Consider the following 12,862-nt stretch of genomic DNA (forward strand, 5'->3'; position numbering starts at 1 on the left):
ACGACGCAGGGTAACACATTTGCACAATGCTCGCCTATGTTCTACGTTGGCAGGCCGCAAACAACTTGACCCACCCTCAAACACTGTAGCTTGTTCATGTGGTTAACATCATGTCGAGAAGCCGCTGTGTCCTTCGCTGTGAAAGTAAATACATTTTATTTTCACTTCCGAAAGATGAGGCTGCAAAGAATCAGTGGTTAAAATTTATTTTTTCCACTGTACCACAGCAGTACAACCCCAGTCTTTTTTTAGTGTTCCCGTTATTTTACTGATGACTGCTTCTGTAATCGCATGGAGTTCAACGTGGGATTCACAAAACGCTTGCTCCTGAAAGATGGTCCAGTACAGTTTATTCAGATAAGCTGACTCCACTGAATCACAACCTGTAAGTATGATAAATAATAGATGTTTATATTTTCTATCGAGTGTTCAAAATACGGAACTGACAACGGGCATATCAATTCCGACACGCGCTGTATGCGGTAAACCAATCACAACAAACTGGGCCAACAAATCTGACCAATCAGAGTGGAGTAGGCTCACGGAAAGGGGGGGTTTAGAGAGACTGAATCTCAGAACTGCTTTGAACTAATCGTGTGAGAATCGTTGGAAAATGAGGTGATATTAAATGCATATTTTGAGTAAACAAAAAGTTTTTTTGACTTTGCATGCATGTAAACCTATTGTAGGAGACTCCCAAAACAATATTAGGAACCTTAAAAATGGCATAATAGGGGCACTTTAATATAATAGCTAGCACTAGAAACAACTGAAAGAGAAACAAACTTTTACTCTGTGACTTTCAAATGATACTATATCAGCCTTTGCAGTCATCCAGCAATTCTGTGCTTTGGTGACTTGATGTTGCATGGACTGTTGGGTAATAACTTGAACTGAGTCCAATGGAACCAAACAAATTGACTGGTTTAGAGTTGAGTTTGCGTCGATTTTTTTATGTACAGTGGGAAAAATATTTATTTGATCCCCTGCTGATTTTGTAAGTTTACCCACTTACAAAGAAATGAAGGGTCTGTCATTTTTATGGTAGGTTTATTTCAATGGATATAAAGACAATACCGACCAAAAAATCCAGAAAAAACACATTATGTAAAGTTAGAGATTGATTTCCATGTCAGTGAGTGAATAAGTATTTGATCCCCTACCAACCAGCAAGAATTCTGGCTCCCACAGACTGGTTATGTGCCCATGTGGAACACAGATTAGTCCTGTCACTTTAAGAAGTTACTCCTAATGTCAGCTCATTAGGTGTATAAAAGACACCTGTCCACACAATCTGTATCTTCCATTCCAACATCTCCATCACCATGGGCAAGACCAAAGAGCTGTCAAAGGATGTCAGAGTCAAGATTGTAGATCTGCACAAGGCTTGAATGGGCTACAAGACCATCAGCAAGAAGCTTGGTGAGAAGGAGACAATATTTCACAATATTATTGTTTTACTGTATTTTTGATCAGATGCAATGAACTTTTGAATGGTAGTGATTTTTTTTATTTTTTTTACTTTTGAATGGTTGGTTTGTTAATGATCTTAAGGCAGTTGGGACCACAGTCACCAAGCAAAACATTGGTAACACACTACGCCGCAATGGACTGAAATCCTGCAGCGCCCGCAAGGTCCCCCTGCTCAAGAAGGCACATGTACAGGCCCGTTTAAAGTTTGCCAAAGAGCATCAAAATGATTCCGAGAAGGCTTGAGAGAAAGTGCTGTGGTCAGATGAGACCAAAATTGCGCTCTTTGGCATTAACTTGACTCGCCGTGTTTGGAGGGAAAGAAATGCTGACTATGACCCCAAGAACACCATCCCTACAGTCAAGCACGGAGGTGGAAACATTATGCTTTGGAGCTGTTTTTCTGCTAAGGGTAAAGGACGACTTCACCGCATTGAGGGGCAAGTGGACGGGGCCATGTACTGTAAAATCTTGGACGAGAACCTCCTTCCCTCAGCCAGAACACAAGATGGGTCTCATGTATGGTTCTTCCAGCATGAAAATTACCCAAAACATACCATCAACCAGACCTCAATCCTATAGAAAATCTGTGGAGGGAGCTGAAACTGAGTTGCCAAACAACAGCCAAGAAACCTTAAGGATTTAGAGAGGATCTGTAAAGAGGAGTGGACCAAAATCCCTCCTGAGATGTGTGCAAACCTGGTGACCAACTACAAAAAACATCTTACTACTTCTGTGCTTGCCAACAAGGGTTTCTCCACCAAGTACTAAGTCATGTTTTGCTTGGGGATAAAATACTTATTTCACTCACTGAAATGCAAATAAATTTCTAACCTTTATATAATGTGTTTTTTCTAGATTTTTTTGGTTGGTATTCTGTCTCTATACGTTAAAATAAACCTACTATTAAAAATGACAGATCCTTCATTTTTTTTGTAAGTGGGCAAATTTACAAAATCAGCAGGGGATTAAATTAATATTTTCCCCACTGTATAACTTCAGGTTTGCACCAGGTTTGGGTTTCTGTTTAATTTTGAGAAACTTGTTGCCTTTTAAAACCACGCAGAAATTGGTTAAAATGGTTACTGTTTAATGGAATATCACTCACCAAGATCATAATCTGTCAATCCCAGTCACCATCACACCTTTGACCAAACTACTTAACCTCAGATTGGTACAGGAACTCTATCCCTGCAGGTAGTGAACCGTCACAGATGAAAAGCATCTGTAAATAGTAAGCGACACAGTAATGCGTCTATGGATCAGTGCTCATGTGGTAGTAATTTGCAAGGGTGGGTGTCTGGTCCAGGGCTCCTCTACTGTCACTGAAAGTATCTTGCATGAACTCAAAGAACTGCAAGTGAGCCAGAGCATGTTGTCAGACGTCCTGAATGCTTCCTAAATGTGCTTCATATTTGACCAAGAGTGGCTTTAATATGGTCTGAAAGATAATGGCATAGCACCAGATTACATTTAGACATGTAATGTGACAACGTATGCATTGAGGAATGCCGTTAAAGCGATTTACAAGCCACAGAGGCTTTGGCATCAAAGGCACTTGTTGGAGATGGACATGGAGAGAAAAATAGGAAGCACCTTTTCTTACTCGTTTCCCTGGTCTTATTTGGCAAATCATTCAACCAAAACATTTTTGGTTTTCTTTTTTCTTTATATTTTTTATAACACCTGACTGAAATACAATACAGTGTTTTTGGCAACCCAAGTTCTCCCACTTTGTCATTTGACCTGGTGTAGAATGTGGATCATAAATGTGCTTTTTTTTTCTAATAGAAGGAGACTTGGGAATTGCTGTTTTTATTGAATTGGTGCATGGAGAACATATGTCAAACATCTTGGTGGCCCCAATAAGTGTCTGGACACTTCAACCGGTGTTAAAAATGTCTGAATGCCATTGCCTTGAATACAGAATATTAAAGCAAGTGTCATATATGAACTAACTTTTTGAAGACATTTTTGCAATGACTTGAATTGATGTGGCAGTGATTTTTTTGATGGATGTTCGAAGCCTCCGATTCAAACAAGTGTCCTAGCGGAGTTAACCACAAGTGTATTAGATGCCTCTTGGTTTATATTTAGTTCTCTAATGCCATGATATGTGTACTTATTTTAACCTGGCTTCAGTGTCCAACTACTTTGTGGGGCCACTGTGGGCCAGAGTATACTGTAGGATTGGCCCCCATTTGTAACAATTAATACAAATTGCATTTTGAGCTCATGTGAACTATTTTGTGTTGTGTTTTTGTTTATTGCAGGCATACACAAGTCAGTTTGTGGCTCTCATCATGTTTGCCCTGCTGATGTGCGATGACAGAATCTCAGTGCAGCCACGCAGACGAGAAATCATACAAGGCCTCAAAGTGTTGCCAGGTAAACACAAATACAGCTCTGTGTGTGTGAAAGTTTTAGAATTGTCTAGAATTCTGCAAGAACGGCAGCTAACGTGATCCCAGTCATCAGTCACAATAGTAAATTCAACAAATTAATTCAAAACTTCTGTTTTTGTGCACATGTGATTTTTGTGTACATTTATGATGGTGAGACGTTGACGTCATAGAGCTCCATGTGCATGTAAGTGCGTGCGCTCAGGGGTTGGTGTGCAGGGAGGAGCAGATGGCCTTGGCCAGCTCTCTCCGTCACTGTTGGAAGTCTTTATTGGACCGCAAGTGTCTGCTGGGGCGCCCTCCTTCCCCCATCTTTCTCCGCTTCTTGCTTACTCCCTCTGTGGAGTTTTCATTCTGCTTCCAAGCCAATGAGGTCAGGAATGTATTGGCAGCCAGTTACTGAAGTTCCCCCTGCACTCCAGCTCACTATTCATATGAAGAACTACTGATTCTGTCGTTAATGCTAGCATGTTTTGTATTCTGTATTTGCAGTCTTTGGCTCAAAACGTATATATGCAAGTAGATTAACTGTGTCATTGCCACACATGTACATGTCGTATTCTCAGTCTTGCCACAAGGGGTGCTGCAGCAGGCATCTGTTGTTTCTTTAAAGTTCAACTACTGTGGTGATGGAGCAGCAATTTGGAAATATTCTTGCTGAGCAAGTTAGTTAAACTGTTGACATGTTTTAGCATCCAGTTTTATGCTACACACATTTTACACAAGGTAATTCGCCCCCTTTTGGTTTGTTAAAAGTTTCAGTTGAGTGGGTCTTTAAAAAATACATGAAATGGCATTAATGATTAATTAATATAAATAAAAATTGCATTGATTATATAAATAACATAAATTAGAAAAATAAAATGTTAAATAAATAAATGACTATACAGCCGCAATCAAAATAATTCAACCTCCCAGAGACTTGAGTACTTCACAAATGCAAGCTTTTCTGAAGATCTAGAATTTTATAAAAATTGCATCTATAACAGTTTATTGGCATATTGAAAGTGATAATGTCAATATAAAACGGATATTTTTGAGTTATAGGATTTTTTTTTTTTATAATTCAATTCGATTCAAGTTTATTTGTATAGCGCTTTTCACGAACTTTACAGCAAATTAAGTTTCTACAATATTTAGTAGTAGCTTATCAGTGGTAACTAACACAGCTATGTCATAATTATTCAACCCCTATTCAACATTGCTGTTTTTAAGTCACTTATTTTTATAGTAGGGAACAAAATTGTCTTTAAACACAATTAAGCCTATAGCAACTCTATTAGAAAACAGGATTCGCTTGTGCTGTTACACATACATAAACTTAGCCCATTCATGTGCTGACGTGAGTAGCAAATATGGTAAAGTCAACAGAGCTCTCACAAAAGCTCTAGAGAAGAAAGTTTTATTACATTAGAAAGTCTTTCCAAGTCATTAAAAGTTCCTAGAGACACAGCTGGCAGCCTCATTCCTTAGCTTAAAATGTGTTTAAGCCAAGAAAACCTTTGAGGGTGTTGAAGAAAAAGCACAGTATCATAAAATGTTGCTAGATGACCCGATGAAAGAAGGAAAAAACATTTAAAATACAGAGTATAAGAAAACACTAGACAAGTATGGCCTTCATGATGGCGAATCTTGCCGAATGCCACTCTTGACCAAGAAGAACAGAGTTCTGGAAGAATGTTTTATGTGACCAAACTGGAACTTTTTGGACCCACTGGATCTGCTGTATGGTGTAAAAAGGCAAGCTTATAAGCAGAAAACACCATCTCCATGGTCAAACATTGAGGTGGACCAGTCCTGCTATGGGGGTGCTTTTCTGTTGCTGAAAGTGGAAATTTTGACTGCATGGACATCATGGATTCATTGAAAAATCAGGCCATTTTGGCATCAGTGCATAGACTGAAGCTTGATGATCCCTGGACTTTCCAGCAGGGCAGGCATCCCAAAGTATGTACCCAAATCTACTTACGCTTGGTTCAGGGATCAGTCTTCAGATTTAAACCTCATTGAAATATTTGGTTGAATTTGACGAAAGCAGTGGCAATGTGAAAACCAAAAAGGACCAGTGATCTAGAAGCTTTTTTTTTAAGTGAGGAATGGGCCAAGATTGCAGTAGAGAGGTGATCGAAGCTTCTAAGCACTTACAAGCAGCGTTTATTGGAGCTTATAAAGAATAAAATATTCTGCAGCAAATGTAACTTTTGAGGGTTGGATAGTTTGGTACTTGTACAAATGTACAAATTCAACAATGTTGACCTTTAGTCATGTCTTTCTCTAGATCTCATCAAGGAGGTGTTGAGCCTGGACGAGGAGATTCAGAAGTTGGCAGCTGAGCTGTATAAGCAGAAGAGTGTTCTCATCATGGGCCGAGGCTACCACTACGCCACCTGCCTGGAGGGTGCTTTGGTTAGACCACATGCCCTTTTCCCTTTTCCTTCATACATTAGTCAGTGGAAACCAAAACCGTTTACCACATTCTTCAAAATATCTATTTTGTTAAGCAAAATAAAGTAAGTCATACAGGTCTGGAACGATATGATGGTGATTAAAAGACATTTTTCATTTTCAATTAACTTTCCCTTTAACCGAGTCGCCCAGGCAGCCCTCTAGTTCTCATTTGAGGTTAATTTACACTGATTGAAGCGGCTGTTTCACATTCAAGACCTGTACATTCAAGTCCTACAGGAGAGTAATAACAAGGAAGAAAATAAGAATCTTAACTGATGGACTTCAGAATTTCTGAGAAGTTTGGCCTCATTTAGTCTAACCACAGATAAACAGAGGAAGCAGTTTAACGGTGTTAGCTAAGAAAAAAGCCCTGTATTCACTGGAAGAGAGGATGGTGAAACTGTCATCGAGGCATTAGCCAGCTCTGACCACAAAATTGTGCATATGAACCTATGTACTTTTTTGCCTGTTTAAACTAGTTTTTTGCCCTAATTGTGGTTATGCAACAGTTGTGCAATTGTTTTTTTCTTTTTTAGCTTTACCTTGTTTTGCTTTATTTAGCTTTGTTTTGTTTTGCTTTGATTTTGCATTTGCTTCATTTTCCCTTTGTTTTTGCTTTGCTTTTACTTTTTTTTTTTTTTGCTTTATTTTGCCTGTTTTGTTTTTGCTTTGTTTTGTTTTCTATTTTATTTAATAGTTCCCATCTAGTCAGTCTTCCCAGGTAGCATGTTAAAGCTTGTGTTTTGGTGTCATTTAGAAAATTAAGGAGATCACATACATGCATTCAGAGGGGATTTTGGCTGGAGAGCTGAAGCACGGGCCGCTGGCTCTAGTGGACAAACTCATGCCTGTCATAATGATCATCATGAGAGACCACACATACAACAAGTGCCAGAACGCACTGCAGCAGGTCGTGGCTAGACAGGTAAGAGCCATTCAAATGTCCACATTTACCATTACTAGATTTGCATGTCCTGAAGGTAATGCCACTGCTTGCAAGATATAAAATAGTTTCAAATTTAAAGGCAGGGTAGGTGATTTGGTTCAAAAACATTTTTTGTTATGCTGGTTGAAAGTCTCTTCACATCCCGATAGCAATCACTAAGTGAAGTGGTCTAAATCTATTTATATTGTCTGTGGAAGGCGTAGGACCATAAAATGTTCGTCCAATCATATTCCTCGGTCCGATAGGCTGTCCTACCTGCCTGTCAACGTTTGTATTTGCAAGCATCTTTCACACATGATCTGTTATCATCAGCGTGTTCTGTTACTCTATTGTACTGTAATGTTTTCTCACCGATGAATGAGACATGAGTTAATCTGACAGCATTGTATTCAATCCTCCACCAACGCCGTCTCTCATCGTGTCGCTGGTTAGCCTCTGCTCTGCCAGTGTGTGGTCATGTGTTTTGGAGGCGTGGCAATCTTATGCTTTCAGAGTTAGCTTGCTATTGCTAGTCTCTTTGAAATCGCCTACCCTACCTTTAATGGTAAAATGATTAAAAATGCTGTAAATCAAGTTGCAGATCAATCACAATTCAGTATGCAAAAATACATAAGAATAGACTGAATTAAAAGCTTCCTATGTTGTACAGCCCTAGCTGTCTCTGCAGTTTTTCCTTTGTTTAAGTGGATGTGATTATGTTGCTGTTGTAGGGCCGTCCGATCGTGATCTGTGATAAGGAGGACAATGAGACCATCAACAACTCCAGCCGCACCATCAAAGTGCCTCACTGTTTGGACTGTCTGCAGGGAATCCTCAGCGTCATCCCTCTACAGATGCTCTCCTTCCACCTCGCTGTGCTCCGCGGATACGACGTGAGTCTCTTACGCTCTCGCTTTCATCACTTCCTGACCTCCCTGATGTGTATTTTATGACCGAAATAAATACTTTTATTCAGCAAGGACACATTAAATATATCAAAATTGACAGTAAAGATGTAATTTGCTAAAAAAAAGTTATTTTAAATGTTCTGTTCATCAAAGGATCTTGTTTCCACAGAAATATGAAGCAGCTTAACTGTTTTCAACACCGATAATAATAAGAAATGTTTCTTGAGCATCAAATCAGCATATTAGAATGATTTCTGAAGCATCATGTGACACTAAAGACTGGAGTAATGATGCTGAAAATTCAGCTTTGCATAATAGCAAAATGGTTGTTGTAACAATATTTCACAAAATTACTGTTTTTACTGTTTTTATTAAATAGATGCAGTCATCGTGAGCATAATAAACTTCTTTCAATCTTACAGACTCCAAACTTTTAAACCGTGGTGTATGATACTAAAAAACAATATTTATATTTTTGCAGTGGGGCCACTTAAAGAATCTGGCAAAAAATACTTATTGTTGAGCCCTGGACTCTCTGTAAAATACTGTTTACATAAAGCAAGATCCACCCAAAACATTTGCATTTGCAGTAGACAACCTAAACCCCAATCTAAAACCATTGGCCCACCGCTAAAGATTTTGACAACTGTATGGCTTAAATAACACATTTTTAACTGAACAATTAAGTGATCTAAAGGAAATGCAAAAGATTGCTTTATGTTCAGTAAATATTACGTCATATTACTCTTACCCCCAGCACATCAATAGTGTTTTTATCTAAGGGACATTTATAAAAGCTACTTAAATGTCCTAATTGAACTATGGCCTAAGCCCTGTCTGTGAAACCAGGCCATAGTGTGTGTTAAGTAACTTACTGAAATGCTATTTCTTCCTCTTATTCTTCGACTGAGACAAAATTTGGTAAGACCTTAATTAGCTGGTTCAGGAGTGTTTATTTAGGGTTGGAGCTGAGCTCTGCAGGACACCGGTCCTCCAGGATCGAGTTTGGTGACCCCTGTCCTAGAGTTTTCAAGCTTCAATCACCAAACTCGGGTCAGACCTTCAGACTGTTCTGACTCAGGTTGCTATATCTTTTCTAACTGATCAGACTTACGATTTTCGTTAAACGGACGATCAAAACTACGCAAAAATCCCATAGACTTTCATTGAGGGGGTCAAAACTTTTGTACAGCAGGACTTATAGAGTGTTTAAGCTGTGTGTCACCAGCAAAGCTTAATGAGTACTTAATGACTATAAGGGTAACATGCTAAATCATGCTAGCAACATCTATTTAAACTAAACTTTCAAACTTGAAGCTTTTACGTCTGCTTCAAACTTTCAGACTAAGCTTTTTCAAGCCAACTTCAAAGTTTGTTCACAAACTTTACTTACCTAGTTTTTATTAATTCTTCTTTTCTTGCTCTACACAGGTTGATTGCCCAAGAAACCTGGCCAAGTCTGTGACTGTTGAGTAAACGCTTCTGGTTCGATGCCCCAAACACACACACACACACACACACACACACAGACTATCAAAGACATGAAGACAATTGAAGAGAGGGTTTTATACATGCCAGGTTCATATAATGATCCTAAAGAACCTGAAGTGTACCTCCATATACATGTATCTCGTCTCAAAGCATGATTCTGGAAGCTTCATATCATTGCTGACTGGAATGTGATTTTTATTGTGTTTTTTTTGGGGGGGGGGGTTTGGGTGGCGTGGTATGGTATGGGGTGCGATATAAGAGCTGCACTCTTAACTCAGTGGCACTTGGTGTGGCCTATAACACGTTTCTCTTACGACTTTTTATTGTTTGTTTGCTCTAATCATAAAATTAGTTTGACCCAGAAAGACTTCTAGATGCTTCTCATCAAGTACACGTAGGCATTTGTGTAGCAAAGATAAGTAACACAAGAGCCTCATTTCCTTAAGGAAAAAAAAACAATTCTAGTGAGATGTGGCACTAAAACAAAACTGTGAATCAGTGTTTAGTGGTAGTTTGCGCAATATTTTGTTTATCCAGTTTGCTGCTATTTAAGGGGATGTTTTTGTTACTGATGAGCATATTTTTCCCGGGGTGACCTCTCATCATCTGAAATTTCATATTCATGGGGATTTCCATAGTGAACCTTCTATTCTCAGAGCATACAGTGGCCTGTAGGAGCTTTGATACAATTACGTTTTTATTTTTCTGAATTGGTATTCATTGAACCGATGCAGATGTCCATTAGAGTTTGGTCTAGAGATCCTGTCTTCTCAATCCATTGCTTTGAGACTTTAAAACATAACTTAAATGGTTTATGAAGCTGGTTGGCTAATACTTTACAATATGGCTCAGTACTTTTATTAGCATTTGTTAATCTTGGTTCATTTCTACATATACGACTACATTTTTAACATTTCAAGATGAATAAACAATGGACGGTAATATATTTATAAATTAAAATTAACCTAGATTCATAAATGCATTAATACATGCAATAACTAATGATAAAAAAATACTTTATGTAAAAGGTTACCCTAAAGTACATGTTGTTTGTTATCTTTATAGGTTTCGTTCGTTCTTGTTGCAAAGAAATAAAAGGTAAAATATCCAAGTTACAGTTAGATTAAATGACTACAATCCCGTCGTCTACATAAAGGGTCAAATATGAAGTGAATGTATGATCTGATCTTTCTAACTTTTTTTTAATTTTTTTTTATGTAAGTTTCTGTGCTTTTGACCAAACTGGGTCATTTCTATGACCCCGCCAAACTGGGTAATAGAAATAGTCATGAATGGGTTGATGTAGCACAAGAAGATCTACTGGTATGTTAAAAGCCATGTTGAAATGAAATGAAATGTTTACATGGTTTGATTCAGAGAACAGGATGTTTGAATATTTGCTACAGAAAGTCAGTTCACATAGATGTTTTGAACCCACTGAAGCTAAAGTAGTGATAGTAGTGAGTCACTGCACTGCAGTAATGTACCTGTAGTTACTGTAAAGTATCATATTTATAATCAGTCACTGAGATTAATCTGAAGGTACACTTTTGTTGTGTACTTTGAAATATATGCATGAACTTTTTGGCCTCCATTCTTTGATTCCTTTCTTATGGAAAATTCAGAGGCCTTGTTACAGAGGAGACGGTGAGTGTCTCTGGTTTACACTAGTACTGCCAAAGGATGCAGAGGAAAGACCCTGAACATGAAGTGAGCTGTGTTACATAGCGCCCGCCCCATACAACGCCACCGTCAGTTATGATTGTTTCCATGGGACCATTTTGTTGTCTTTGTCTTTCTCTTATGTTTTGTTTTTATTGGGTATAGAAGGGTTATATTTTATATACTACTTTATTTGCAATTAAAGTACTTATGTACTTCCTTTAATCCAAATATTATGATTTTTTACATTTCTTCATTACATTTTGTTGTGCATAAAATCAACACGAATAAAGATTTATATCATCTGAATCTTTTGTTCAAAGCACCAGATGGGCATGAACCAAAAATATCTACTATCAATGGCATGTGACCAAAGGTTGAAGAAGGGTCATATGGGGCAATAGCTCTGAAGGTACAATTACAGTTCTGTGCTTATAAGTTATGTAACTCATGGAAAGGGTTGTAAATGTTTCACAGGCTCTTTGGTCTGTCGAGCACTGAACTGCTTTGCTTTTAGATTTTAAAATAGCATCTTAAATATGTGTAGCTTTATCTTTTCATCTTGAAGATTGGTAGGTAGTTATATTTTTACAGATCAGTTCTGCCATCCACATCCAGCAACTGTTCGGCAACACATCCAGCAAAAGGTTGTCTGGCCTCTTTTTTTTTTTTTTTTGAGGGGACATCAAGGCCTTAATCACCGTTTAAGGTTAAATCATCTCATAATGCATTTTGGATCTGTGTATAGGATTTACAATTATGATGAAAAGAGTTAATAAAACATTCAGTCTTTCTAACTCTCAGGTTAGGCTTTCATTCAGCTTTGGCCAAGTCGTAAGAAATGCTTTGTCTAAAGGGACTTGCCAGGAATAGGATACGAAATAGGGCATGAAACTTAAGGAGGTTTTTTTTCTTCTCGGCTAATGGCCAGTGAATGGAGGTGCTTGTCCTTATGTCAAAATCAAACTAAATATGTGAGCAGTTTTAATTTCTTTTCACAGGCAATACACATCAAACATAAATGCATTAAAATATATACATTTCAAATTTAGCCTGTTATTTTAAGACTAGCTAGATGGGGAATTTATTTATTTACTAACTATATATTTTTACTAACCAAGTCAAAGTTTTAACTTGACAAATGCTGTCAAAATTTAAAAAAAAAGGAGAAAATGGAATTAAATTTTCTTATGCTATAGAAAGGGTCTAAACAATGTTAATTCCTAGTTGTCAATTTTATGGGGTGTCACATTTTCTGTAAAATTTCAAAAAAGTGGAAGATCTTGGGGTTAACGGAGTTAATGCTATGCTAAATTTCAGCAAATTATAAAATTACTGTACTTAGAAAAAAATAGTTTTGTACTGCACTAAACTGAATATCAGTTCATAAAGAGTTGGATGGAGGATGTGGAGCAGTTCTAGTGGTTTACAAATGAGTTTGACTAATCAACCAGTATTTGATATTGTTGAGTTGATTTTTGAGTATATTTGATTTGAATTCAACTAACAAACTCTAAAAATCTAACAAACACATAAAAGACGTGGCGAGAACCCTG

General features: G+C 37.7%; 1 protein-coding gene across 1 annotated transcript in view; it reads left to right on the forward strand.

Annotated features, from left to right (window-relative positions):
- gfpt1 (glutamine--fructose-6-phosphate transaminase 1) overlaps window positions 1-10,090 on the forward strand; it is a 37,950-nt gene extending 27,860 nt beyond the window's left edge. The window contains exons 14-18 of the mRNA XM_016473699.1: window positions 3,744-3,858; window positions 6,151-6,278; window positions 7,078-7,245; window positions 7,977-8,138; window positions 9,585-10,090. Coding sequence (XP_016329185.1) covers window positions 3,744-3,858; window positions 6,151-6,278; window positions 7,078-7,245; window positions 7,977-8,138; window positions 9,585-9,629 — 618 coding nt within the window. The 3' untranslated portion in view covers window positions 9,630-10,090. The remainder of the gene's footprint in view (window positions 1-3,743; window positions 3,859-6,150; window positions 6,279-7,077; window positions 7,246-7,976; window positions 8,139-9,584) is intronic.
- The last annotated feature ends 2,772 nt before the right edge of the window (window positions 10,091-12,862 follow it).

Source organism: Sinocyclocheilus anshuiensis, unplaced genomic scaffold, assembly GCF_001515605.1.
Source record: "Sinocyclocheilus anshuiensis isolate Anshui unplaced genomic scaffold, SAMN03320099.WGS_v1.1 scaffold112, whole genome shotgun sequence".
Taxonomy (NCBI): Eukaryota; Metazoa; Chordata; class Actinopteri; order Cypriniformes; family Cyprinidae; genus Sinocyclocheilus; species Sinocyclocheilus anshuiensis.